This window comes from Camelina sativa, chromosome 2, assembly GCF_030686135.1.
Source record: "Camelina sativa cultivar CO46 ecotype springtype chromosome 2, ASM3068613v1".
Classification (NCBI taxonomy): domain Eukaryota; kingdom Viridiplantae; phylum Streptophyta; class Magnoliopsida; order Brassicales; family Brassicaceae; genus Camelina; species Camelina sativa.
In genome coordinates this window covers 20,997,769-21,024,251 of record NC_141881.1, presented here as the reverse complement: position 1 = coordinate 21,024,251, position 26,483 = coordinate 20,997,769, and the positions used below count along the sequence as shown (strand labels likewise).

Sequence of the window (26,483 nt, the reverse complement as noted above, 5' to 3'; positions counted from 1 at the left end):
AACCAAGAAGACGTGTAGGATCTTTAAAGAACATAGAAGAAGAGCTTATTATTAGAACACAAAATCAAAGAGACCAAAACAACAACAACTAGAAAATGTATCTCGCTGCTGTTGCTTCTTCACGACAGAGCTTTTCATCGGATACGTTCGGTTTCCAACACAGTTTTAAGCCTAGATCCAATATTAACCTCACTCGCCCCAACTCAATCTGTTGTAAGTCTCCACAACACGACGACGACGAAACTGGTTCTTCCCGGTAATTTTGTGATTTATTTTAAAGAGAATTCTTTGTTTTCTTATAGTAATTCGAGTTTGCTCTTATTAGATTTTGTTATTTAATTGATTAGGAAAAATGAGAATCAGCTGGCGAAATTGGCAATCGCGACGCTAGCGGTTGGCGTTTTGGCTTTGGGAAACGTTGGGGATGCGTTTGCGGCCAAGAGTGGTGGAAGAGTCGGCGGTCAAGCGTTTCGGTCTTCAGCTCCTCGCCCTCCTCCTAGAGTTAACAACCGATCAAGGTAACTTTTTTACTAGAAGCTCTAATCTTGATTTTAATTTTTCAAGTATATGATTTAGGAACCACCGTTTATAAATTACTGTACAATTCTCTTTTAAACATGCATGTAGTCTCAAGATTTGTCCAGTAGTTTTTTTTTTTTTTTTTTTCGTATAATATACTGTGTTTTTTTCTTTTGACGAAAATATACTGTATTTTTTATTTATATCTCCCGTTTCTCGATACAAGAGGATGGGCTTTAGCAGCCTCATATCCACATTAGCCCATCGGTAGACTTGATGGCCCTTTATTGTTTTATAATTTTACAGTTAGAACCTTTTATAATTACAATTCGGATCTTAAACACCCAACGACCAACGCTGATTACTTATTTCAAAACATTATTTTGTTTAGGGCTAGATTGTTTGTTTATGTTTGTTTTTACGTGTTGTGTGTAGCATTTTATGTCAAAATTTATTTGTTAGCTTAAAAACGCAAACGAAAAGATTATATAAAACTGAACACATTATATAGTCCCTTTATATCCTAACAGCTTTTTCTTCACAGGACGAATATCTACGTGAATCCTCAGGTTGCACCACCTTTGATCGGTGGCTATGGATATGGTTACGGCGGTTACGGATGGTCACCGTTTTCCTTTTTTGCCCCTGGTCCTGCGGTTGCAGTTGGTGCTGGTGGTGGTGGCTTCGACCTCCTAGTTCTCTTCATGTTTTTTGGAGCCGCTTCAGCCGTGGCTAGAAACTTTTTCCGATCAAGAAATGATGAAGATGACGAAGATGACTATTAGAGGAGCGAAAAAAACAAATTTAAGAGAGAGGGTTATGTAATATGTTGAAATAACATAGTGAAGTATACGGTTTTGTGTATAAAACTTATGATGGACGAACACGGTTTATACACCTTGAGATTAGTAAATAATTAGACCAATCTTAAAAGTCACTAGAGTGTCAAATTAAAAACACCTCACAGAGCCCATTGAGTTCTTTCCATCTCAATGTATGACCTCATTGAGGTCCAAAAGCAAATGAATATAGATTCTTACGCAAACATAATTTTATTTTGTCAATGGTTTATCAGTGCTAACGAAGAAAGATAGTTAGAGCTAAAAGTGAAAACAGTAAATCTGGTAGTAATAACAATAATAATAAATCAGATACAATAAAAGAAAAATGAGAAGAAGAAGAAAAAAAGAAAAGGTCAGTGAATTAACAAAAATCAAGAAGAGGTTCGGTTTATACTAAGTCCTTGAAAAAGCCAATGAGGCCTCTTCTTCTCTCGATCCAAAGACGTCGTACTTGAGCTGCTCATAGGCGTGTTTGGTCCGCTACTTTCTTGGTTATTATTATTACTGTTATTATTATTGTTATTGCTCTGATTATTACAATTATCCGATGATGATCTCAACGACGTCGTCGACGAGTAGTCCATGTCCTTGTTCGTCGTCGTCGTCATAGTAGTTGATGAAGAAGACAATCCAATGCTCAGTGTCAATTCTAGTTCGCTCTCTTCGATATGATCCGTCGTTGTTTGTGTTGCTCTAACCACATTTTCGAGGTCTATGCCTGAACAACTTCCGGTTCTCTCTCTTGAACCGGTTTGGTCTTTGTTGTTGTCAACAGTCCAATATTGGCTTCTATGTTTGAGTTGATTCATCATCATTTTCTGTGTATTATATACTCTATGTAGCTCTCGTACCTGCGATTATCACTTTGTTTATTTGTTATATGCATAAAGAGAGAGCCAAACAAGGATCTTTTGTGTATAATCCTCATCAACAAGTTAAAATTGTTATGTTTGGTGTGATAGTCTAAATTGGTCCAAACCAAGCTGAAATTAAGAAAATGAATGAAAACTTTAATTCGCTACTCCATTTGTTAAAATCAATTTTACGTTGTTTCAATGAAGATATCTTCATTAGACCGAAAAAAGAAAAGAAAAATAAACTCAATATAAATCTAGGTTAAGTGTATATGTGTTATTTTATTATTAATCATCAATTTATACGTAATATGGATAATTGATCTGAACTAAGTAAAAGAAAGAAAAGGAAAGAAACCTAAGTAGCTAATTCATCCATTTCTTAGTTCGTTAAACAGATCATCCTTTTGAAAAACAGAAAAGCTAAAGCTGAATTGATCCAAAAGTGAAAATTAGACTCAAAGCAAAACATAGATTTAATATTTAAATTTACATAAATAAATAATAATAAAAATCACTCTTTTTGTTTGATTACTTGAAAACAATTATAAAACACCAAAAATCAGAACCAAAACCACCAAATCCATATAAATGATGCATATGCAAGTATAACGTACCTGGTGCTTAAAAGTATCTTCTTGAGCTTGCATTGTATGTCTGATCGATTCAGCATTTTGCTTTTCAAGAAACCTATCCATTGACCTAATAACAGAAACGCCTCCTTGTTCCTCTTCTTTTTCGTCAGTCAACGTCTCCTTTGACGATTTTCCTCGACCATTAACGCCAAAACTGATGATACCACTACGATCAACACTCTTTAAGCCAAGGGGGTTCGTCCTAATTCGCTCAACCGTCTTTGTTCCCATGCCTGAAACGTAGAATCACACAACTTCATAACCATTTGATGATTGATAAACACATAAAAAGAAACCCTAATACACGTAGATTGTATATATGTGATTGTGTGTGTGTGTGTGTGTACATGTGATATGATCTTGATGGAGTAATCGTCAGAAGCCACTAGTTTTTGAAGTGAAGGGTTTGTAGACAAAAGAAGGTTGACTAGTGGGACACACATTTATATTTGATTAGATTCTCTCTCATGGTGTTTTGTCTCAAAGCCAAGTATTAAAAAAAAAAAAAATCGAATCAAAATGTCTTTCTCATTACTAAATCAATGGATAGAACAAGTTATACACCACAAATTATTGGTTTTCATTTTTTGAAATTTATTGTTAGTGATCATAAAAGTAGAAGATCTACTAATTTTTGAATTGAAAATGCATAAACAATTTTTTTGTTTGTTTGTTACCTAATTTACTCATTCAAAACAAAAATAAGTGATATAATTCATACGTTATTTCAAATGTAATATTATAAACTTTGAAGTTTGAACAAATAATACATTTAAACCGAGCTGAATACTTCACATGTCAGTATCTAAGTAGTGCCATCATGAATAACATTAGACACAGCTTGTCCTACCAATAAGTTAATCGTACAAAATTAGTTTCTTTAATGAAAACTGATTTCCCATTTATTTACTTGCATGACCAATGCAAAAATTTCTAATTATCATTTGTTGTATAGTACTCATTATCTCTAAAAACCGTTTATGTGAAAAATCTAATCTTACGGAATAAGTTATTTGTATATAATACTTTATATTTTAAAATCGGTAAAATAATTGGTGCGATATATAGTACAATAATATCATTTTCACTACTAAAGTTTAAAATAGAATGATTCGCATTGTAAAATTGCAAAAAAAAAAAATAGAAAATATGTGGTGAAGATTTCGAAGGACGAAGGAAAAAAAAGAGCAAGTTGTTGATATTTTTTGTTTTCCTTTTTTTTTTTTTTGGATAAGCATGAGTCTTTTGAATATGAAAAAATGATTAAAAATAAAATAGATAGAGACATGGGGAAAAAAAGGGAACAAAAAACACTAGTCGAGCTTTCAATTTAATATCAACAAATAGGAATTTTTACTATGTAGTCTAGATTGATGATCATGCCAAGAAGACTGTATCACCTAAGTTTTTGTCTATTTAAATAAAATAATAGGAATTTGTAGCCATAATGTAATATATATAGATTGGTCACATCGTTCATTATGTTCTAGTATTCATGTGAAGAGGACTGTATCACCTAAATTTCCACTTAACCTTGTTTGCTGGGATGATTTTAAAAAAGTTGTCTACACATAAATCATATAAACAAATAATATTTTTATATGACACATGTATATACACACGCTTGCAAGGACATGAAGACATGAGAAGATCATGTCTATGTATCTATATTTGTAGAGAACCAAATCAGATACCCAATAGGATAAGACAAGGACAATAATTTGGCTAAAAGATAACGACGATTCATGTTATAAAAAAATAATACTATATATGTATGTGTATACATGCGCACGCAAATATATGTAAACAAAATATCTATTTCGCTATCACAATTTGATTGTTAACTATATTCTTCTTCACGGAGGTATTGAAAAGTTAAACCAACTTGAGAACCCAATGTATGACCCTTTTTTTGGTACACACCCATTTATACAGAATCTGATTCATTACAGTTGGTATATTGATTCATGGACATACAAAAAACACAAACATACATATATAGCAAACCTTTCTATATATAGTTCATCACCTTTATCAAGTAAATCAGAAAAACACCCATAGAAATAAAATTTATATAGAAATTACCTGAAAAGAAGAGTGGCCGAGCTGTGATTCTCTCCAAAGAAGCTCATTGATCACATGTTCTATGCTCATGCCACAAAAACTCACATAAGACTCACACTTACCTTAACTACTATATATGCTTTATCTACCAACTTGCTCCAAAGCATAACACAAAAAAATAATCCAAAAGCTGATGAGAGATCACTACAGAATTTTTTCAACAATCAGTATTGGAATAAAAGCTCTGTGGAAGAAGAGATAGAGAGATACAGAGAGAGAGGGGGAGAGGGAGAGAGAATGAGAGAGGTATAATGGGAATTCACAGCTAAGGAAATGCTTAAACTAAATAAGGATTAATAAACAAATAATATATAAAGATGGAAGTTAAATAGTTTTAAAAGGCTAAATTTTGACAGGCTGGTGATATTTGTGAAGGAAGGAGGCAAGGAAAAAGCTGAGAGTTTTCATATGCTTAGCTTTTTATGTCCATCTAATTGTTCTCTCTCTAACAGACATACAAAACAATAACTGCATTTTATATAAATATATTGTGGATTTAAACAATAATATGTATTTTTATATAAATATTGGGTATTATATACAAATGCCACTATGTGAAATAAGGGAAATCTTCACCATGTTGTAGTTTTAACTCAAAATATAGATAAGTTATCATGTTAAGAGTGTACATATATTAAGGTATTATTGATAACATGTTAAATCCTAAGTCTTATGATAGTAGATTCTGTATATTATGTATATATTATTTTTTAATATAAGTAAGTGGGAGTGTGAGATAATTGGATGTGTTGATATAATATAAAATTGAGAAGATCAAGAGGATTTGGACAAATGATGAACAAAAAAAATGTGATTTTTTTAGCCAATATATTCCAGACAAGTCCTCACTGGACATGATCAAGATATGCATGTATAACCATATTAAAAAGTATTATATTAACAACCAATTGAAGACAAAGCTTCTATCTTTTATCATGTAACAAAATAATGGCGTTTTTGTTTTCTGTATTATTTTTAGAAATTCAAATGATTCCCCCTTTCTACACATAATTCTTTTTATCAATTTGTATATTAAAACGTATGTATTCTCCATCATCATCATCATCATCATCATCATCCGTACTGGGTGTTATCCAACCATACCCAAAAATCCCATGATTATCGATTTTATCTGACACCAAGTTTCATGAGATAGATCCTCTTATAGTACTATATCACTTGTTATAGCAATTTTATAGACTGATTGACTGAATAACACTTTAATTTAGACTTTGTCGTTTTCAAAATTGAATTGGGTGAAACAACAACAAAGACGTTTAGGTTGGTGATTAAATTGCGTCCACAAAGATATGCACGTCATGTTGCATACAAATTTAAGACTGATCGGTAACCGATGAGTCGTCCTTAGATTACCATTTAGTAATCTAAATTATTAATCGTTAACAACTTAAAGTTGATATATAAAAATGATTCGTTTTTTGTTTTAAACGTTATGGTCAATGACGAAAGAGGAATATAGTTTAAGTTTCTTCATAAAATTCCAAATTATATAACAACCTTTTTTAAAAGAAATTAATTGTCAGCACATGATTTAAGTGGCATTTTTAAGTTTCATAATAACTTGAAGAAATATTTAGATATGTAATGTTGCTTGTCTTCTACTTGTTTCGTTTTCTCCTCTCAAAGAAATCTGGTGCTAACATGGGGCTTCGACTACGCACCGACGAATCGTAATTATGCTTGAATTAGTATACAATATTTACTAATATATGTTTTTGTCGCATGCTCACCAATACATTATTATAGTATATGGCTAAACGAGTAACGATGCTAAAATATGTTTTAAGTGAAACCTAATTAATAGCAATCGGATAAGTGAAAATATACTGTATAATTAAATTTTTAATGATAGAGTTCACAGATCTAACCAATCTTTCAACTAATTGCCGGTGCATTAAGAAACAAATCTCATCGATCGTGGTTTGCTATTACCGTCCTTAAACCCAGATCCCAAAAAGATTAGTGTATATCAATATTAAACAATTCAAACGATTAAGAAAACTATACATATTGATCTGCGGACAATATTATAATTCCCAAATATATTGTAATAGAAAAATCAAATGATTCCTTCCGCGGATGCATGCGTATGTTATTAAATTGGTAAAAATAGTAAGAAACTATATAATCTAATTATTGTAGAGAACAAGAAGAGTTGGCTGGATTAGGCGGGGGCCATGTGAGACGAGAAGCAAGGAGTAATTTAGAATAATTAACTCAAACCGATATGATCTCAAGTACAATACTTAGCACTAATTTACCGACACGATAATTGTTTTCCTTGGCTTAAGTTAATACTATAAAATCAGATTGTTTTTAGAGTTCCAAAGTTTGAATCTGGAGGTCAACATCTAAATTTCGTATGCGTACTACATCACATAAATTATTGTTGTTGATTCTTTTTAGTTTATATATATAGACCGATGATCAATACTTGCAATGTTTTGTATGTAAATAATTTATATTCGTTGCAAATAAATGTGTTATACTATAGTATTCATTACTTTTCTTAACCTCCTTTTCAGCTTTTTTTGGTTTGTTAAATACTAACTCATAGTATTAGCTTTACCTAACAATTCTGATTGTATTATACGTGAATTAATGAAAAATAATGGATCAGAGAAAATCATATCATTTTTTTTGTCCGCCGCATGTTAGACAATATTATAAAAACAAACCAATAACAAAAGATATGGGTGCTATATATATATATATGAATAACAATTTGTTTGGTCGTAATATGACTTATATTGTTGTAATACTTAAAATAATTATCTAATATTCTTACAAGAAATTCATAGCCATCAACATCAACAACCAAAAAAAAGAAAAGAAAGATTCGAAATTAAATAACTTAGAAATCATTCGTTTACCATAAATAAAGTAGCACACGAAAAATGCATTTGGATTGACCGAGACTTAACAACATTTTGCTTTCCAAAATCAAAAGTAGTAGAAATATTGGTCATATAATGACTTTATGATATATGTATGTCATGAAACTAATAAAAAAAAAAAAGAAGTAAAAACGGTGAAAATAAACAAATGGTGATTTGGTCATAGTATAGTAGTATACCAAGTATTTAGTACAGTATTTACTAGTAATCAATTAATAAGTGAATATATAATGTAAAAAGAGAAATAATAACAAGGGAAGTTAAAAGTGAAGTGACGGCATGTGGAAGCAAAGAGTTAAAAAAAAACAGATTTGGGATTTTATAAAAATTTAATAATAGAAAGAGTAAGCACGCGTTGTAGCCTTTCTAACGTACACTATGGGTCCTTTGTTCTACCCCACTATAGTGACTATACACACATCCTCATTCATATTCTTATATAGTATTTTTCTTTTTCTTTCTGTGTAGAGTAGTATAACATAAGGAACGATGAGTCGATGACTACTACTATTTATGATTTACGATCAGAATAATTAATACAGAATACTTAACATTTTGTTATTATTAGCATTGGAGCGATATATTTTTAACAAATGAAAATCCAAAACCCAACAGTGACTAATCCTAGGAATGGATAGGATCATTGACAACAGTTGTTTTTCTTTCACGAACTCATCACATGTCAGAACAAAAGTTGGGAGTTCAAGTAACGAGTTTTGTTTCCAAATTGAAATCGAACACAGTTCAGTGTTATTATTACTTACGTACCGACACACGTATTAGTTTTAGCTAGAGCCTAAGATTAATATTATTAATCGTAGTGGTGGTATTAATATTTTATATTTATAAGATCCGGCCGACGATTAGTGTAAGATCGGACTTGCATATTCACTGATGAAGTTACAAAAATTAAACATTTTTAGATAAATAAATAACAAATTCAGATAATTACGACATCATTAAGGTTTTTTTCTCAAGTGATTTGTGGATCCTTATTACAAGCCACGTGTCGGATACCTGAACAGATAAAAATGGGCCTTCGTCATGTCTCATGTGGTTTTTATATTTTAATTTTCTTTTTTCAAGTGCAAGTTTGTCCACTTGTCACTTGACTATTAGATTTAGCTTTAGCTTATCTTCACTAGCTACTAGATACTTTCTGCATTTTTTTTATTAGATTATTATTTTGTACTTTACATATTATATATAGTACAGCCGAAAACGAAATTTGAAATTACAATTTTGGAAAAAAAAAAATTGATATCCTTAATATGTTGAGAATGATCCTACATTTTTAAAAATAAATAATTAAACTATATTTGTTTATTAATATGATTTGTTGATTTTACTAATCAAAAACCTTAGTTTTCATCCCAATTTGATCTTAGGACAAATTAAGCATATTTGGATATTACATTTGCAGTACTAAATGAGTACAATGTTTACTATGGAGAGTATATTTAATTTAGTAAAATAACAATGACCAAACTAATAAGGACAACTTCACTTCAGCTCCCACATACAACGAATCGGATTCAGAATATGATGACTTCGTAACCAATGAAAAAGCATTAACGACAAAAAAACGACCATTAATTAATTATTTTTATATTAACTTTTAAATTAATTTTTAATGTAAAAGTTAGGGAATCTCTTGATGTTCGAGCCAGATGTAATCTTGTGTGGATCCAAAAAAATGCCCCTTTTTTTTTTAGTTTTCACAGAACAGTGTCTTTGTTAGATGTGTAAATGTAATTGTAAAATATCCCACGTTGGTCTACTATCGTCCTTTTGATCTTGTACTTGATCTCTCGAGTTAGTACTAGTTTACTTCTATTCTATCAATTATTATGGCACTTCAATTATTGATGTCCATATCAACCCATTAACTTTTTGTAACTATAAGTCTATAAAATATTTTCTTAAACTAATGTTGAAGTTAATGCTCATTTGTTGTTATTTAGACAAAGTGGGTGTATAAAAATCTCAAAAATATGAAAAATTTCTCTCTCTCTCTGAGGTCGCTCTAGCCGCCATTTCCGAGTCACCAAGAGGGCAACCGATCTCCGGCGCCGGTGTAGCTATTGCTCGCCGGCGTCGGACCCTGCCGACATTTTACTGCCTAGTTTTCCTCCCGAAAAATCCAATCTCTTCTCGTTTTTTGTTCTCTTTTAAACCGTCCTTTCGGTTCTTTTGTCGGTGCTACTTCCGCCGCTCCTCCTCTCCTGTCTTGTATGGAGTTTGTCTTACTGGAGTCTCCGGAGCCAATTTGTGTACCGGTGTTCTGTCCGGCGTTTTCTTCGGTGTGGCGAGGTCCCTTTTCGGATCTGGATCTGGATCTGGCTGTCCCTCAAGGTTTTTTGGGAGTTTCGTTATTTCCGCTTCCTCCGCTAGCCTCTTCATGCTGGTGCCTTTCGGTATGTTCCTTGTTTTCCCCCCTCTCTTCCGCCGTTGTGATGGTGCCTTGACCTTGTTAGGTCTTGTGCGGAGGCCCCTGAAGTTGTTTGCTTGGTGGGTCTGGTCCAATACTTCTTGGATCTTTGTTGGAGCTTTTAGAGCTTGTCGCAGGGTTTGTTTTCTTCTGCAATGGGAGCCACCGGTCTGTTTAGGTGTCACCGGTGTTAGAAGAACTTTGTGTTTTGGATATACTTCTATCCATTACCGTGGTTGGACTGGATATACTTCTATCCTCCACCTTGCCTCTGCTTCTTTGTCCAGGTTTTTGGAGAAGAGCAATCAACCGCCACACTTGCTTCTGTGGTGCTTCAACTGTTGCTATCGTTTTGTGCGGCCAGCATCTGTTATTGAGGGGTGCTTCCCAGAGACTTCTTTCTCTGTTAGTTTCGTTAGCTCGTCAGCCTGGTGCCCTGTCACCTTTGTCGCTGCAGCCCAATTGTGGATTGTTTTATCTGCCCTTGTGGTAGACTCAATCTCGTGCAACACCTCATCTCATGTGTGTGGTGTTGTCCAAGGTGTCTTCTCACTTATCTGCTTTATTGTAATCAAGGATCAAGATCAAGGATCCAACGATTTCAGTTATTGTCGATGTGTTAGGATTACTTGTTCTATCAATCTATCTGCTTTTATTCGGTTATTGATCTTGTTTTGGATCAGGGAGTCGTAGCTTTGGTTCCTCCCTTTGTAACTTTCCCTCCTTGGAGGTTGATTTAGTATGATATAAAATCTTGGTGCACAAAAAAAAAAAAAAGACAAAGTGGGTGTATCAACTCAAGACAGAGACATCAATGTTCACTTAGATCCTATGTACTGAAGGTTAAAGATCCAAAAAAAATATGGTTTCTTAGATCCTGATCAGATCTTGAGATCTTCAACTTTAAGGACTTGGGTCAGAATTCATTTCATTTGTTGGTATTATATATTTTGTTTTTATCATGCTTTTTTAAGAGATGACATTTTATTTCACTAGTTTTTACTCTTACACGGTTACACCAACCAAATACGAACAACCTATCCAAAATCTTTTGTCACGAGCAAACTTTATTACCGCATTACGTTTAACCCACAAATGTTAGAGGTTGAATAAGACCAGGCGGGTTAGTTGGTTTGCTTAACATCTAAATTCAAGACATATCCCAACGTCATAATTAAGGTTGGATTAGTCAACCTATATTACTAGTATTAGTCAACGAATTGATCATGAAGTATAATTAACCGACATTTAACGATTGGAAAATTTCCGGTGCAAAGTCTCTTGTCTTGATCCTCAAATCGTTAATGTTTGTCGTTACAAAAGAGAACTAAGAAGCATTAAGCAACAATTTTATTCAATCTCAGTTTCTTTAAATAGTATATCCGATGATCTTCAACTCCTCCTCCCTTCACTTGGTTTTTATACAAAGCAAATGTAAACTTTATTAACACTATAAAATAACAATAACAAGCATCATTACGCAAAAATGACAGAATATGATAATCAAAACGAAAGATTTGTATGTGCTCAAGAAGAATCTAAATGGCCAAGAGTAAACTGAAGTTACCTGCAATTAAAGAGAAGAGAAGTATGATGTTTTTGGAGTTTGAGAGAGTCACTCAAGGACTTTCTTGGGGTCAAGCTGTCCACTGGAGTAACTAGACGGAACTGCTGAGAGTTCGAGTCTTCCCTTCCATTCTTCACCGGGTTTCAATGTGATCGGTCTCTCGATAGCTGCAGCTTCCACACAAAGAAAATGCTTATAGTCTTCATCTCCCAAGTCAGAGATCGTCTTTGATTTCTTATCCCAAGGATTCCACACCACTGAAAGATGATTACCAAATGATTCAGTCATATTAAAAAAAAAAAACTCAGATTCTGATCTCAATGCGGATCTTACCAGCGCCAGCAAGCCCGTCCTTGCGAATAACAAAAGTCCTCTTTTTCTCATGGTCCAAAATGGCAATCTTTGTAGGCGTGCTTAGATAAATCTTGTCAATCTATTGTTTTTCACCCAGTAACAAGTGTTTTGTTATGAGTGATGATGATACTAGACACAAAAGATGTTTCAGAAAGGGGAGATAGGAATAGAAAACTTACTTCAGATTCAAAGGTTATTGCATCGCCTTGTTCGGTAAATCGTTCTCTGTTCTTTAAGTTGTCAAGATAATCCAATGTTTCCAATCCTTCAACCCGTACTTCACTGAACACAAGAAAAACCAATGCATATCAGCATATTACAAAATCTTTATTAATACTCCAAATCTTCTTCAGACAGAAGTAAAGAAATTTATGCAATGAGATTTACCTGATGTCTGAGACAGAGAAATAGGTGTGATAAGCAAATGTGAATGTAAACGGCTTTCCATCAGAGTTGGTGTTTCTGATACGGGATGTCAGAGTTAATTCTCCTTCGGTCCCCAAGGCTACCCTCAGCCTGTACTCAAAACTGAAATGGACACACCAAATATTTTTAGTTTAATACAAGCAAATTGTTTTGAGAAAATATAGAGAATGAGTTTTTGAGGAATCTTACTTGTGAGGCCAGATCTTCAGATCGTCTTCAGTTGGCCTTAGGATCAGGTCAACAAAAGCATTAGAACAAGAATTCGATGGCAAAGGAGGCGGGCTAGCATCAATTTCCCAGATCCTATTTCTAGCAAATCCATGTGATTCAAGTGTACCAAAGTTACTGAACTGCACACACAAAATTAGTATTTCATCAGTATAATGAACTCTAAAACGAAACAAAACAAAGGAATAAATATGGGCATTTACTTGTGGAAAGCATAGTGGAATCCCTCCACGAATTGGTTTCGGGGGCTTGAATATGGCCTGCACAATGCATAACACATGTTTTCAGATATCTATTGTTTGTAACTTTGTAGCTTACATACAAAGATAGCCGTGTAAGAAAGACTATTCTAATATGAGCAAATTACTAGACTTCAAAGTAAAATGTTGTCTATTCTTTCACTTACATGCTTCTATAAGAATTTAAGCTAAAAAATGAAGTTAAGATCTTTTCCATTTACATATCTATGGAACGATGTAAATAACCAAATTTAGACAAAGATTTTTCCTAATCTTACATGAACTTCCTTGAGCCAATCATGCTAGATAAAAAGACAAACCTCGCTTTTGCATTATAGAGACACAATCAACCAGAGAAACAACATAAGATACATAAATATTTAGCATCATCAAACTGTGCTTCTTAAGGTACCAAATATCATCTCTAACGAAGTTGGAAACATTTAATCATTAACAAAATGTCTCGTTTCGTCAATGAAACTCAATTGAAGATTGGTATAAATCAGGAGTACCTTGCTACTGAGATGAAGTAACTCCTCTCCGTTCTCATTCTTCCAAGAAGTCACATGACTACCATACAAGTATATCTGCAACCGTTCCAGAAACCAAGATAGATATCAAGCTCACACTCAAAAAAATCAATTAACCTCTGTGAAAACAGCAACAGATTCATAAATTACACTAAACAACTACACATCCTCCTTCATCGACAATAAACAAGCAGATCCGGTTCATCCGTTTGCCTAAAACAATTACATAACTCAATTACACTACAACTAAATAAACTCAAGGATCTAAGAAAGAGATTGACAAATCATAATTCATACTTACGAAATCGATCTCGATCTACATCACAGATCAAACAATTATACAGTGAAAACAGAGAAAGAGGGAGGGAAATATATACCTCGGCAGAGCGGCCGCGAGACTCGCGGAGGATGATCTTATCAAGGCCATTGATGCCTTTAGCGAGCTCAAAAGGATGACGCTCCGTCGCCGCCATGGAGAGTACTGAAAGTAGAAAAACCAAAAACAGGATCGAGATCCTGAGATTCTCCGTATATATCGTCGTTGCTACTCTTTCCTTTCTCTCACTCTCTTTATCTTTTTGTTTCCTTCTTCACTCACTGCTTCTTCACGCAAAAGAGGGCAAAAAGGGAGATTTGCTGCAAACCTTTTTTTTTTGTTGCCGTTTTTGTTAGAACCGTTCTCTCTTTCACGACAGCGTTATGTTTAGTATTCTATTTTTTAATTATTTTTTTTGTAGACTTTCCAATTTTTATTTATTTTATATTATGGATTAAGGAAGATTACTGACGAATGAGGACCATAGAATATATAACATGTTTAAAGATAAGATTTAATTTACATTGGGTTATTCAATAAGGAACAGAGGTTTGACCCAAAAAAAAAGGAACAGAGGAAAAATCAAGGCCAGGGAAAAAAAGAAAAAGAATCTCACAGCCAGACATATATCTTGATGAGATCATAGAACAAAACAAATAAAAAATCCTAAGTATCAATTTAAGAAAATTTGAATACTGTATGTATATATAATAAGTAAATATAGAGAATATACGAATTTTGAATTTGATTATTTTGTAAGCAGCTCAAAAAGATTGCAGATTAAATGTATGATTGCCCTCTTTGTGTTTTTTTCTCGAAACTGCAAAAAGAGAATAGGAAGAGAGATAAACAAAATTTAAACCGGTCTTATCATCAATAGGTGTAAGATTGCACCAAAATGAGATAAAGGCGAAACACTTACGGTGGGTTTTGGGTTAAGATGAGGGAGAAGAAGACTGAGTGAGTGTTCAGAAGAGACTAACAGACATTTTCAGCTTGTTTTGTTTCCATTTAGGCAGTTTATAAAACTCATTCTTTGTCATCTCAAATTTCTCCTTGAACTCTGATAATGTCAAGTACGCCTGCAACAAAACCAAAACTGACCTCTTTAAATACAAACCCAATAAAACGAATGTTATATAATAATATGTGTTTTAAGGATTCTGACCTCTCTTCTAGTGAGATCGATATCTGAAACAGGATCCTCTGAGTCGATTTTGAGGCGTTCGTATGGGAAAGTAGGGAGGTTGCTCTCTTCTTCTGCTTCTTCTTCTTTTGAATCTTCATGAATGCTGCTCATTGCTTCTTCCTCGTTCGTCTCTGATGTCGGTTTTGCTTGGTCTGTAGCTTCACACATCAGAAATGATCAAAAAAGGGTGAGCTCAAGATCTCAACTTTATTCATCAAATTGATAGTTTAGGGTTCAAATATGAAGTTTTGTTTTTGTTTTTGTTTCAGACCTTCAGAACTGAGGCTAGTAGGTGCTTCTTGAGAAGGTGGCGGAGATTTTTCAAAAAGCGCTGTACGAGCAGCTATAGCCGCAGATTTAGGAGCCATCTTTGAGAGGTCTGGGGCAAGAGATTTCGGGTAAAGCTTCCGGATCATTGGGCTAACCATAGGTGGTGGAGTTGATTGGTTTCTTATGTTTACGCTCTCAAAGTTTGCTGCAAGTGCATTGAAAGCTGGAGACCGTCCCCTCACGCGGGCCCTGTCTGGACTAAAGGTCATACTTCTGGACCGAGGTTGTGATTTGTCTGGAACAGCGGACCTGCTGCTATATACAGGGACTCTCCTTTTAGGTTTCTGAGCAAAGAAAGGACACAAAGATCAAAATAGAATCAAGATTGATTTAAACAAATGAGTTAAAAGCTTTTACATTTAGAAGCGGTTTTCCTTTGTTTGTCAGGATCGCAAGCTTTCTCTGGAAAGAGTCTCCATGCATCTGCAAGAAGCAGTTTTATCACTTAGTACGAGTTAGATTCCGAGGAGCGAATTTGAAGCAAGTAGGGAGAGAAAGAGAGAGAGAGAGAAGTTTCACTTACAGCAGATTTAGAAGAGTCCCAGGTGAAAAACCGAGTGAAAAATGGAGGTTCATTTCCTTCCGTTACAATATATATCGGTGTTTCGCTTGCTAGATTCTCTAAGAGGAAATCATGCTTGATGAATTTCTGTTGGGGAAGACAATGAAGCCAAGGATCTATAAGAACTAGTACGCAGTTTTGTACGTTAATCTAGTTGATGAATGGATCTTTAAGTACCTCTCCAATGGCTAAAACTTGTGGTTTTTTCTTGGGGTCAACCTGTTGTCCCACCCAGGCAAAGATCTCAGTGTGACAATCAAGTATGAAGATATCTTCAGTCATCAAATCATCTTGAGTGAAGTTGAAGATCTCTGTAACCTATACGGGCATAGAAAGAAAGAAAGAAGAACCTCAATTCAGAACCAGAAATGTGAGATTATATCATAAATCACGCCTCATAAAAATGAAAACCATATCCTACCTTCAGATCGTCTGGTAAAGATAGCAACATCCGCAGAGTATCACCGGAAGATCAAACCGGGAAAAACCATCAAATACAAGTTCAGAACAGATACTTGTTGAATTGTTAAAAGTTGAAGTGAAAACCCCGGAACGGGAACAGATGTTGTAAAATGGTTTTACCGTTTGAGAATGTGCAAGAGAAGAGATGAGGATCACTCTCTCCATCCATTTTGATCTTCTGGCTCGGATATTCTGATTTTCCTCCTAATATTTCCCAAAACTGTTCGGACTCTGAGCCTTCTTTATGTGCCTTAGTGGGTTCATTTGGCTGTACAAAACAGAAAAGACCAAGAATCAGATGTTCCACCATATGTGAAATCTGAGAGGTACGTTCCGAAATGCAGAAACAAAGCTCATTAACTGATTACCTTAATCAAATCCAACATTCTCTCCATAAGTTCTTGATCGTCCGAGGAAGTTAGATTGCCACACCAAGTGAAAACAGTAGAATCGCCATGTAATATATAACAGTGTGAAGAATTTAATCCTGTGGAAACCTGTTGGAACCAGATAAGTATTTGAATTACCAATATAAAAGCTGTTTAATTATGGTTTATAAGAAACATACTGCTTCTATCTGTATGGCTTGCATGTTCTCGGGTCCAGAACCTTGAACCCGAAACAGCGCAACACCTTCTGCATCATAAGTAGTATCAGGGATTTCGTTCTCTGCTATGTACTTTTTGAAAGCATCACTTAGACCACCCTGAGACGAAGATAACATTTTTCTAGAGATTGTGATATATATTACTTAAAACCTACGGAAATAAAACCTGAAGAAAAAACTTAGATATTAGACCTTGAATGTGATGAAGCTTTGCATGATCACAAAAAACTGAACTGGTTCCTTTCCCTCGTAAATACGAGCCTGCACCGAATTAGACTGATAAAGTTGTATCCAAAACGAATATTCACCTTTAAATCTATAACAAGAAAAAACAGGAAGAAGCACCTGAGCCGGCATAAACTTCATGGATTCAACCATCTTGCTTGCCATGGAAATGGCAGATGCTCTGTCGTCCTATATAAATCATCATCAATTAGCACACATAGAGAGTAAGAAGTTACACAGTATGTAAAGAAGTTTACCTCAATGCTTTGCTTTCCAAACCAAGTACCCACTAGATGTTCCTCTCTGTCTTCTCCGGGATATGAGTACCGGAATATATAACAATCTCCGCTGTAGAACTTTGTCTGCTCCGCTGCTTCGAGAAGGATCTTTTCTTCATGATTGATTCGCCAGACCTGAAAACTTTCATAGTTAGCTATCAAAAGGGATATAGACATGCGATCACCAAACGTGTATCAAAAAAACTATGTATTGATTATGTTCACTTATTCGAATACATAAATGCCGGTATACACTAAGACATATTCACTACCTGGAGATTTCCTGTGCAGTCAATGTATGGCTTTGGTTCATCTTTAGAAGAAGAAGAAGAAGTCTTAACTAGGCCTTCAACGTTAACTCCTTGCCGTTGCAAAAGAGCTGGCGAAAAGACAAACAGAGTAAGTATCTCGTAATTGAAAGTTTAAAACTCTGAGCAATTTGATCGATGTGGATAGTACTAGTATACTAAACCTGCGACTTTGCCCCTGCCTTGCTGGGGCTCAGTCATGGTACTTGAAGCCGGCCATGAATCAAACTTAGATCGGAACATCACTGTTTCATACCCTTCCATCACACTGACCAGGTTTGATTTTGGCCGTTCAGAAGAACGGAAAAACTCCTGAAAAAATAAAGAAATGACAATGTAACAGTGTAGAAAACCCATAAAAAAAAAACTATTGCTTTGGTGCATGAGAAGAAATTTACATCTGCAGTTTCACTTGCGTTCTTTCTTTCGTCAATTGAAGTATTTCTTCCCTTCCAAACGAACATTTCAAGACCGCAATCGAGAATATAACATTTGTTAGTGTCCAGAAGCTCTTTCTCCAAAGATTCAGCCTCTACGGGTTCTGTCTTTCCCTTTTCAACACTTGAAAGACCAAAACATGTGTCATGTCAGAACATTATCTGTTGCAGTAATTGGTCAATTACGAGGAAAATTCTGTTAAGATCAAAATGTTCCACCTGAAGAGTTTGATCCCAACAGATTCAGCGGTTGCGTCATCATCGACTGCTGCTTTCTTAGGAAGCGGAGCAAACCCACCAAACAAACCCCAAAACTCTCCAGCTTCAGCATCAGCCATCATCCTCCCATCCTCTACAACAAAGGAAAAAACACATTATACTCAATATAGTTGGTATAAAATCTTAGCCTCCATGGTTTTTGACGGTTTAGTTCAATTACCAACAGCTGCGATATCACACTTTCCATCATGGTAAGTGTCTTTAATGTACTGAACAACCTCAAGAGCCTTTGCTCTTTCTTGAATACTCGACTTAGAACCATTGAATTGAAAAATTTTAGACTCTGTATCAAGAATGAAAACGTCTTCGTGGTTGAGAGTCGATCGAACAAACGGAACCTGTGAATGAGAAAAAGAATGCAAATGAAGATGAAACACATAAAGAACCAGTGGAGGAAAAAGAAACTACAGGACATTATAAAATGTACTTGCCTCTTTTACACGAACGACATGTTTGCCTTTGCAGATGTACAGACGTGTCTGATGCTCCTCAGGCTTTACGTGGTTGAACCCGGACGCAACTCCACCTTCTTGAGGTATTATGCAAGGTTTGAAGTAGGAAAGAAACTTCTCGGTTTCGTGACCCTGTACTTCTCGGTACTGAACAGCACGCCCACCTAAAGCTGAATCTAACTCAACTGTCATGATGGCGACAGCACCTGCTTCATCCTGTTTTCATCAACACACCACCATGAATCGGATTCATTGAAAAATATGCACAGAGAAACGAGAACATGAAGAGACTGTTACCTGACTGGAATCTTTACCGAGCCAGTAGTGGATATCGTGATGCAAAGAACCGCTTTTTGATGCCGTGGTCTGGTATGAGATAGTTAGATAAACAAGGTTTTAGACACTATATATAACTCTATAAGATTAAACCAAGGAAGAAACAAGAAAGACTACCAACCTTTAAGACTATATAGGAATCCCCGGTGTAAAATTTACCATGGGACTCATTTGGAACAGTGACAGGTTTGAAGTTCTCGATACGCCATATCTCAATCCCGCTGTAAATACAATTTACGAAAATAAAGAAGAGATGAATCAAAAACATTACAGAAAGGACTTAAAAAATGTAAACACCAAAAAGTGAGAAGGTTACGATTTCTGGCCAGCTCCTTGGAGAGCCTGATCCAAATCTCTCATGGAAAACGTCATTCTGGTTTTGTGCAAAGCTTAAACTCTCCCCAGCTTCTAAATTTCCAAGAAACAAACCAAACCTGCCAATATAGTTAATGACCATGAATCGACACTTTAATTCAAACTCAGAGGACGTTGAAAATGCAGATTTCTAGAAAAGAGAAACATAAAAGGTTCTTCTCATATCTCAATGCAAACAAACCGAGATAATCTGATCTACACAATGTACTTGAAAAGAAGAAGTACAAAGTTATTGAAATGCATGGTCCAATGTATACTAGAATCGTTGAAACAACCATTGTAAACCGCAAACATTATCTACCGTCTACTCAACAACTACAACATAAAAAGATACCCTGATCCTCAAAAAAAACCACAGGAACAGAGGAGATTTGGCAAGCAAAAACCAATAACAAGAAGAAAAAGTCTTCACCACAAACGCGTTCAAATAATTCAATACGAACAAGTAAATTCATACCAGAGATGGAATTCATCAAGATTTGAATCAGAGGCACATATAAATCACAAAAATGAAAACAACAAAGTCTTATGTGATGAGAGGAAAACGAGCTGGACGAATATAAGAAGTACATAAGAAGAACACATGCATGAAGGCTGAAGCTGATACCTTTTTTAACAGATCAAAGAAGAAAAACGTATAATGCTGCGATCATAGTTTAGTTTGTGAGAAAGAAGAAAAAATGGTAAAAAGGAAAATGAAAAATGTGATGATCCGAGAAAATAAAAAACGAACTTTGTGGTGAAGACTTCTTCCCGCTTTTTCAGGTTTCTCACTTCGAAAAATTCGCAAATTCAGAGAGATAAATAATTAAATTTTAATCCAATATTTATTATTAATCTTTTAAAAAATAAACAAAAATTATAGATTGAAATGTTTATTTCTCTTTGAATTTTTTTAAAAAGTATATTAAAAAAAAAAAATTAATCGTGAGCTCAATTAACAAAATGCACTAACGAGTTTGTTTCCTTACCGAAGTCGCAGTCGCAGGTGAGTTTATTATATCTCTAATCTCTTTCTCTCTTCATCTTTTTGCTCCTACGATCTCGTCTTCCTCGTTCGCGGAACCAAAACAATTCTCCGTCCATAACCGTAGCCTTGAACGGCGGTTTTCGCGCAAGTGGATTCCGAGTCTCACCAGATTCTATTCTCCTCATTCTCATTCTCACTCGATTGTTCGATTTTTGTTTACCTCTCTTAAAACTTCGAACTAGGGTTCTAATATGTTCCGATCATGGTTTCTACTTTCCCGATGAGTAGTTTTAAAACTAGACCCACTCTTAATTCAATTTATTATCGGTTTAGCAAACCAACTCGAATTTAATATGAACCGGGACTATAGCATAATGGGCCTATTTATACTATATATTATAAGGGCCCAATCTGTTCCTTTGTAGAGGTGGAGAGACGAGAGCCAATAACAAAACTCACCGTTCCTTCTTTCTTCCTCCGTCAAAACAAAAAACTCTGGTCGGTTCCCGGTACCGACGTGTCCTACAAGAACAACACGTGTAATTTATACACCACTCTCGATCTCGGAGCTTGTGAGTCCCATATACTTATTTCTTTGTTAAAGATCTCCCTTCATTCTGGAGTTTAAGAACGTTCTTGCTCGAGCTTAATTTGATAAATTTCAAATTAGGGTTTCGGTTCTCTTTCCGGTGACTCGGTGCATTCATAGAATCAGTTCGACAGCTTATCTGTTTTAATTTTGTGGGATTTGGTTGTAGGAACAGAATTTGGAGTAGAAGACTGTAATTTGTAATTCTATATAAGGAGCTATGGCACTTCGATCAGTAAGCAGGAGGCTCGGGAGCAGGATTTTGAATCACCGTTCCTTTGTTGCTTCGCTTCATTCTCATGCCACAAGTTTCGGTATCACTACTCTTTTAAAGATCTATCCTTTTTTTCTCTTGATTTGGTTATTCTATATTGTGATCTCTCTTTGATCTTTACAGTGGGAGTTTAAATTTGACGGTTTTTGATTTTTCAGGGTTTCAAGAAGTTAAGGAAGAAGATAAAAGCAAATTGGTTGGTAACGTTTTCACTAATGTAGCTTCGAGTTATGATATTATGAATGATGTGATGAGTGGTGGCTTGCATAGGCTATGGAAGGAAAGGTTAGACTCTGTGATACTTTTATCACAGGTGTTATGAATTGCTCTTGTGCAAAATTAACACATTCTGTGGTGTTGTGATTTCAGACTCGTTGGGAAGCTGAGTCCATTTGCAGGGATGAAGCATCTTGATGTGGCCGGTGGAACAGGTTAGTCGAAACAATTAAACATAGAATTTTTACTGTCTCTGATCACGAATCCATATATCATAGAAACTTTTTGTCATAGATATTGGTTGTAATACGCAGGTGATGTTGCGTTTAGGATCTACGATGCTATATACAGTGTCAAACGAAGAGCATTGCAGAAAGTTGATGAGGCTTCTCTTGAAGAGACTCAGATATACGTTTGTGACATTAATCCTAACATGTTAAACGTTGGGAAACAACGAGCTGCTGAGAGAGGTGAGACATCAGAATTCTTTGTGCATCAAATTTTGTATCCTCTTTTTTTTTCCTTTATAGTTTTTCTATATATATGTGAGCTCAGGCTTCCTTTGCTATCTTGAACAGGTCTAAGGGATAACAAGTCGCTCGTATGGGTTGAAGGAAATGCAGAAGCCTTGAGTTTCGATGATAATTCAATGGATGGTTACACTATTGCATTTGGAATACGGAATGTCACACACATTGAAAAGGCTCTAGCTGAGGCTTATAGGTACCTACTACAAATAATTGCACCCTCTTCGATTCAGGTGTATTTTCCTGTTACAGCGTTTGTGTATAATCTTGTAAAACTCTTCACACTGTTAGGGTACTAAAACGGGGTGGAAGATTCTTGTGCCTTGAGCTTAGCCATGTAGACATTCCGATTTTCAAAAATCTGTAAGTTTCGATGTTGTGGAAGTAAGTACTGAAGTCTTTTTTATTTCTTTGATAATCTCACTTTGTTTCTTGTGTTGCAGATACGATTTGTATTCTTTCCAGGTCATCCCACACATAGGGGAACTAATCGCCGGGGACAGGGAATCTTATCAGTACTTGGTTGAGAGCATTCGTCGGTTTCCCCCTCAGGTTCAAACATTCACCCTTTTGTTACCTTTCTTGAAAATATCGTATAATTACACAGTTTTGAGCTTAGTTTTCCTGTGTTTTCGTGATTTTTCTGCGCGGCGTGGAAGACTTGTATAAAAATGGTGTAGTCATCATATGATGTTTTAACTTGTTGGTTTCTTCAAGAACATTAGTAATAACATGCCATGCTCAAATCTTTAGTTAAAGGTTGTGTTAGAAGATAACTTTTAAGTTTTAATTTGTGGGCTTCTTCAAAACCATTAGTAACAACTTACCATTATCAATACTATAGCTAAAGGTTCTGTCAGATTCCAGTAAAAAGATCAGTGTTAAGTTATGATAGCCATGATTATATGAGCATCGTGTGTGATCAGGTAATGTCTGGTCTATAAGACGTTTTTAGTTTTAGGCATGTTTTGTAATCACCAGATGTATGAAATGAGTGCAGGAGAAATTTGCTTCGATGATCGCAGACGCAGGATTTGAGAAGGTGGAGTACGAGAACCTTGTTGGTGGAGTTGTCGCCATTCACTCTGGCATAAAGCTCTGACCTCTTCTCTTCTCTTCGCTTTTGCTTCTGCTGTTTCAAACCCAAACTGTAAAAGTTGGTAGGTAATAACTAATAAGGCTCTGCATAAGAGCAAATCTACCACATAACTGTTGATTCCCCTCCATTTTTGAGGAAGTTTTGTTGATTTTAATCCTATGATTAAATTAAATATTTACTCCGCTTCACATAAAGCTAATAATACTCGAATATATGTCTAACTGTGATTGTCAAAAAACAATATATATGTCTAACTGCATATAACAAAAAGAAAAGTTTAATTTGTCTCAACTCATGTTAAACAGAAACACTAAAAACAACCCCACAATACAAGAAATGACCTCTGCTTGACAATTACACAAGTTGAAGTTCATCATACAATAGAGAAAGCTATGAGGGACTCTGTTAAGTAAATAAATTCAAATGTAAGGCATATAGCTCTCATGAAAAGCTTGTGTAACTCAATTTCCTTGATATAAATGCAGAGAGAAGCTTTGAAAATCATATACAGTTGACAGTTCCAACCAACTGTGAAATGAAATCTGTGGGATATGTTTGGTTCTAAGAGATGAAATACGAAATATTTATATGGTTTGGAGCCAAGGCATATCCTTCTCGATTCCAATCATACTTTGACGCAAAAGCTACATCCCTCTTATAGTCAATATAACATGTTCATACAATTTTGAGTTTGAAGATATTTTGTTCCATGAGAGAAGAAGAAACCTTTTTTTTAGCTTCAATGAGAGACAAGCAAACTTTAGTGATGATGCAATTGCAAAACGAGCTTCTTCATCTCCTTTGTACTTTGCTCTATGAGAAATTGAGAATGTAGTACTCTTTATCATTTTTCAAAGTTGAGGCATGCATGTTTTTGAGTTACAGCTGAGCTACTATACTACTAGAAGATACCCCGTGCTTTAAGCACGGGTCAACATTTTTAAAAAAATTTATAATATACAATAAAAGTTATTGTTATATATTTTTAAAAAAGTTATTTTGTTTGAGATAATATTTATTTTTAATTTTTCTGTAAATCTTTTAGTCTATTTGAATACTAAGTATTTTGGAATATTATAGTATTTTATTTTTGACGTATATTACAGTTTTATATTGTTTGTTTGTTGTATTTGCATCATTATTTTGTGAAATATAAAGTAGTAATTTTAATATTATAATTGTGAGAAAATAAAAATTATTAATTTATCATCTATATAAATTTAGTTTTACCAACCTGCCAATATAGAAATTAAAACATATATTTTTCATAGATTGATTAATATATCTTCGTTTTAAAAAATTCAAATCACAACATATGCAGAAAAAATTCTGCACTTTATTAATCATAACTATTATATGAAAATTCCAAACAATTTGTATATAAAATAAAATAAAGATGATAGGAGAATCATAATTTGAAATCTTAACAAAATTTTCGAAATTTAGTTATTAAAAATAATTATATTGTATATTTGGATATAAAAACTTAGTTTTTAAAATTCTGATTGGTTTATATTTTTAAAAAAAAATTATTTAGTAATTTCGTCCATAATTTATTAGAGAGAGAAAATATTTTTTTTCTAGATTTTTTTCTATTTGATCTGTAAGTGTTTTTTATTTTTTTAATTAATTATATTTATTTAAATTAATTAGTTAAGCTTAATTAAAATTTTCTAATGGCAATTGAATGTAATTTTTTATCCATTTTAAGGTTAGTTTTATATTTGTACTTCCCAATTAATATAGTAGGATAAGTCTATAACACAACCCAAATTTAAAAAAGAAAAAGAAAAAAAGAAGAGTTTTTAATGGGCTTTGTATAGGGCCCATTTACTAAAGCCTGGTCAGTATTCTAGGGTTCTTAGGTTTTCATCTCACACTGCGTCGTGAAATAAAATCATATATAAACATAACTACGCATTTTTTTGGGGGGGCCGTGAGACTAAAACCATTTCACAGTTGAGAAATCTCGCCGCCGTTTGAAGAAAGAGACAGAGATGGGAGTTTTCACTTTCGTTTGCAAAAGCAAAGGCGGAGAATGGACCGCAAAGCAACACGAAGGAGAGCTTGAAGGCTCCGCTTCTTGCACTTACTCTCTACAGCGCAAACTTGTTCAGGCTGCTCTCTCCGCCGATTCATCTGGCGGCGTTCAGTCTTCTTTCTCTCTTGTCTCCCCTACCTCCGCCGTCTTCCAGGTTCATCAATCATCTCCTCTTCCCCCTCTTCCCCCTCCTATATATGTTCGATTGCTGGATCGATTCTTAGATTTAGTCGAAGATATGAACGAGAATGTATATAGCTATATGTTTTGGTTTAGGCTCTCATTTCGAGATTAAGATCACTAAATCTAATTCAATCGTAATTTGTTTCTGACCATTTGATCGGACTTTGTGATAGAATCGGTATACTTAGATCCATTACTTTCTGATTTTGGCTTTGATTTTAGTATCTACTTGTTATGATTACTGCATTGTTGAAAATGCTTAGTACAAATTTTGATTCTGAAATGCGTTTTGGATCCTTTTGTGTTGATAAGAACATGTTTTATATCTGAGTAGGTGATCATCGGTGGTGGTGGTGGTGGAGGATTTGCTGCCGGAGGAGGTGCAGCAGCAGGAGGTGGCGGTGGAGGTGAGTCTGCCGCAGCTGCAAAGGAGGAAGAGAAGAAGAAGGAAGAGTCTGAGGAGGAAGAGGGTGACTTTGGATTTGATCTCTTTGGTTAAGAGACAACAACAAAACTCGTTTAGCTTTTTGAACTTCTCTATCTCGATTTTTGGTTTTTTCTCTGTTTTCAAATCTTAGATTGAACTTCCAGCGCTAAGACTATAATGTAATGTCAGAAATATATGTTTGTTTCTGGTTTCATCTCCTTTTTATTATGCAATCATGTTCGTTTCATAAGTAAATCTCTTTTCATTGTTGTTCAATCTGGTAAATGGTGATTGCTTATATGATCTCATTCACCCATTTCACTGTTTGGCTTCG

The 26,483-nt window shown here is 34.7% G+C and overlaps 6 protein-coding genes and 1 long non-coding RNA gene across 14 annotated transcripts; 4 read left to right on the top strand and 3 right to left on the bottom strand.

Annotated features, from left to right (window-relative positions):
* Positions 1 to 3: 3 nt before the first annotated feature.
* Positions 4 to 1,456, top strand: LOC104734177 (uncharacterized). The gene is made up of 3 exons (XM_010453706.3): positions 4 to 256; positions 348 to 518; positions 1,064 to 1,456. Exons 1-3 carry the CDS (start codon positions 96 to 98, stop codon positions 1,302 to 1,304), a joined length of 573 nt encoding a protein of 190 aa, XP_010452008.1. The 5' UTR covers positions 4 to 95; the 3' UTR covers positions 1,305 to 1,456.
* A 170-nt stretch (positions 1,457 to 1,626) lies between these two features.
* On the bottom strand, positions 1,627 to 5,530 carry LOC104734166 (uncharacterized). The gene is made up of 3 exons (XM_010453696.3): positions 4,936 to 5,530; positions 2,833 to 3,083; positions 1,627 to 2,212 (listed from the first exon to the last, which is right to left on the bottom strand). Exons 2-3 carry the CDS (start codon positions 3,079 to 3,081, stop codon positions 1,733 to 1,735), a joined length of 729 nt encoding a protein of 242 aa, XP_010451998.1. The 5' UTR covers positions 3,082 to 3,083; positions 4,936 to 5,530; the 3' UTR covers positions 1,627 to 1,732.
* A 6,056-nt stretch (positions 5,531 to 11,586) lies between these two features.
* On the bottom strand, positions 11,587 to 14,555 carry LOC147948971 (putative glucose-6-phosphate 1-epimerase). 3 transcript variants are annotated; one of them, XM_087486634.1, is made up of 9 exons: positions 14,045 to 14,555; positions 13,650 to 13,724; positions 13,102 to 13,158; positions 12,860 to 13,020; positions 12,632 to 12,772; positions 12,424 to 12,526; positions 12,224 to 12,323; positions 11,891 to 12,147; positions 11,587 to 11,734 (listed from the first exon to the last, which is right to left on the bottom strand). In XM_087486634.1, the coding sequence occupies exons 1-8, from the start codon at positions 14,138 to 14,140 to the stop codon at positions 11,939 to 11,941; spliced, it is 942 nt and encodes a 313-aa protein (XP_087342760.1). In that variant the 5' UTR covers positions 14,141 to 14,555; the 3' UTR covers positions 11,587 to 11,734; positions 11,891 to 11,938. The 3 variants fall into 3 exon arrangements, with proteins under 3 accessions (XP_087342760.1, XP_087342762.1, XP_087342761.1); XM_087486636.1 differs by having other exon boundaries at positions 11,587 to 11,729; positions 14,045 to 14,439; XM_087486635.1 differs by having other exon boundaries at positions 11,587 to 11,773; positions 14,045 to 14,402.
* Positions 14,463 to 20,844, bottom strand: LOC147948969 (villin-5-like). 4 transcript variants are annotated; one of them, XM_087486632.1, is made up of 24 exons: positions 20,795 to 20,844; positions 19,765 to 19,882; positions 19,570 to 19,669; positions 19,410 to 19,478; positions 19,092 to 19,328; positions 18,821 to 18,998; positions 18,601 to 18,733; positions 18,343 to 18,505; positions 18,109 to 18,256; positions 17,909 to 18,015; positions 17,616 to 17,771; positions 17,479 to 17,547; positions 17,326 to 17,394; positions 17,095 to 17,232; positions 16,895 to 17,023; positions 16,647 to 16,794; positions 16,486 to 16,496; positions 16,242 to 16,382; positions 16,026 to 16,151; positions 15,860 to 15,925; positions 15,444 to 15,786; positions 15,152 to 15,330; positions 14,906 to 15,065; positions 14,463 to 14,803 (listed from the first exon to the last, which is right to left on the bottom strand). In XM_087486632.1, the coding sequence occupies exons 2-23, from the start codon at positions 19,818 to 19,820 to the stop codon at positions 14,952 to 14,954; spliced, it is 2,880 nt and encodes a 959-aa protein (XP_087342758.1). In that variant the 5' UTR covers positions 19,821 to 19,882; positions 20,795 to 20,844; the 3' UTR covers positions 14,463 to 14,803; positions 14,906 to 14,951. The 4 variants fall into 4 exon arrangements, 2 of the variants coding, with proteins under 2 accessions (XP_087342758.1, XP_087342759.1); XM_087486633.1 differs by having other exon boundaries at positions 15,152 to 15,324; XR_015581163.1 differs by lacking the exons at positions 16,486 to 16,496; positions 20,795 to 20,844 and adding an exon at positions 20,281 to 20,433.
* On the top strand, positions 14,914 to 17,075 carry LOC147948970 (uncharacterized). The gene is made up of 2 exons (XR_015581235.1): positions 14,914 to 15,359; positions 15,442 to 17,075. It is a non-coding gene; the product is annotated as an uncharacterized LOC147948970 (long non-coding RNA).
* A 362-nt stretch (positions 20,845 to 21,206) lies between the features above and the next one.
* Positions 21,207 to 23,692, top strand: LOC147948968 (2-methoxy-6-polyprenyl-1,4-benzoquinol methylase, mitochondrial-like). 3 transcript variants are annotated; one of them, XM_087486637.1, is made up of 9 exons: positions 21,207 to 21,365; positions 21,552 to 21,696; positions 21,815 to 21,941; positions 22,026 to 22,087; positions 22,187 to 22,342; positions 22,451 to 22,595; positions 22,691 to 22,762; positions 22,843 to 22,951; positions 23,400 to 23,692. In XM_087486637.1, the coding sequence occupies exons 2-9, from the start codon at positions 21,603 to 21,605 to the stop codon at positions 23,499 to 23,501; spliced, it is 867 nt and encodes a 288-aa protein (XP_087342763.1). In that variant the 5' UTR covers positions 21,207 to 21,365; positions 21,552 to 21,602; the 3' UTR covers positions 23,502 to 23,692. The 3 variants fall into 3 exon arrangements, with proteins under 3 accessions (XP_087342763.1, XP_087342765.1, XP_087342764.1); XM_087486639.1 differs by having other exon boundaries at positions 21,217 to 21,365; positions 21,558 to 21,696; XM_087486638.1 differs by lacking the exon at positions 21,207 to 21,365 and having other exon boundaries at positions 21,368 to 21,696.
* Positions 23,693 to 25,442: 1,750 nt separating this feature from the next.
* LOC104734115 (large ribosomal subunit protein P3y) lies at positions 25,443 to 26,363 on the top strand. Its single transcript, XM_010453627.3, has 2 exons — positions 25,443 to 25,693; positions 26,057 to 26,363. Exons 1-2 carry the CDS (start codon positions 25,496 to 25,498, stop codon positions 26,219 to 26,221), a joined length of 363 nt encoding a protein of 120 aa, XP_010451929.1. The 5' UTR covers positions 25,443 to 25,495; the 3' UTR covers positions 26,222 to 26,363.
* Positions 26,364 to 26,483: the final 120 nt, after the last annotated feature.

Bases quoted from the DNA above. Each gene is read 5' to 3' on its own strand.
- LOC104734177 (XM_010453706.3), top strand. From the start codon at position 96: ATGTATCTCGCTGCTGTTGCTTCTTCACGACAGAGCTTTTCATCGGAT. The intron at 257-347 runs GTAATTTTGTGA...TTAATTGATTAG, and splicing joins GACGAAACTGGTTCTTCCCG to GAAAAATGAGAATCAGCTGG. The intron at 519-1,063 runs GTAACTTTTTTA...TTTTCTTCACAG, and splicing joins AGAGTTAACAACCGATCAAG to GACGAATATCTACGTGAATC.
- LOC104734166 (XM_010453696.3), bottom strand. From the start codon at position 3,081: ATGGGAACAAAGACGGTTGAGCGAATTAGGACGAACCCCCTTGGCTTA. The intron at 2,213-2,832 runs GTACGTTATACT...TGATAATCGCAG, and splicing joins AAGATACTTTTAAGCACCAG to GTACGAGAGCTACATAGAGT.
- LOC147948971 (XM_087486634.1), bottom strand. From the start codon at position 14,140: ATGGCGGCGACGGAGCGTCATCCTTTTGAGCTCGCTAAAGGCATCAAT. The intron at 13,725-14,044 runs GTATATATTTCC...GAACGGTTGCAG, and splicing joins CTCGCGGCCGCTCTGCCGAG to ATATACTTGTATGGTAGTCA. The intron at 12,324-12,423 runs GTAAGTTTTCTA...GAAAAACAATAG, and splicing joins CAATAACCTTTGAATCTGAA to ATTGACAAGATTTATCTAAG.
- LOC147948969 (XM_087486632.1), bottom strand. From the start codon at position 19,820: ATGACGTTTTCCATGAGAGATTTGGATCAGGCTCTCCAAGGAGCTGGC. The intron at 17,772-17,908 runs GTAGTGAATATG...GAAAGTTTTCAG, and splicing joins ACTGCACAGGAAATCTCCAG to GTCTGGCGAATCAATCATGA. The intron at 15,331-15,443 runs GTCTGAAACAAA...TGATGTGTGAAG, and splicing joins TACTAGCCTCAGTTCTGAAG to CTACAGACCAAGCAAAACCG.
- LOC147948968 (XM_087486637.1), top strand. From the start codon at position 21,603: ATGGCACTTCGATCAGTAAGCAGGAGGCTCGGGAGCAGGATTTTGAAT. The intron at 21,697-21,814 runs GTATCACTACTC...TTGATTTTTCAG, and splicing joins TTCTCATGCCACAAGTTTCG to GGTTTCAAGAAGTTAAGGAA. The intron at 22,596-22,690 runs GTACCTACTACA...TCACACTGTTAG, and splicing joins GCTCTAGCTGAGGCTTATAG to GGTACTAAAACGGGGTGGAA.
- LOC104734115 (XM_010453627.3), top strand. From the start codon at position 25,496: ATGGGAGTTTTCACTTTCGTTTGCAAAAGCAAAGGCGGAGAATGGACC. The intron at 25,694-26,056 runs GTTCATCAATCA...ATATCTGAGTAG, and splicing joins CTACCTCCGCCGTCTTCCAG to GTGATCATCGGTGGTGGTGG.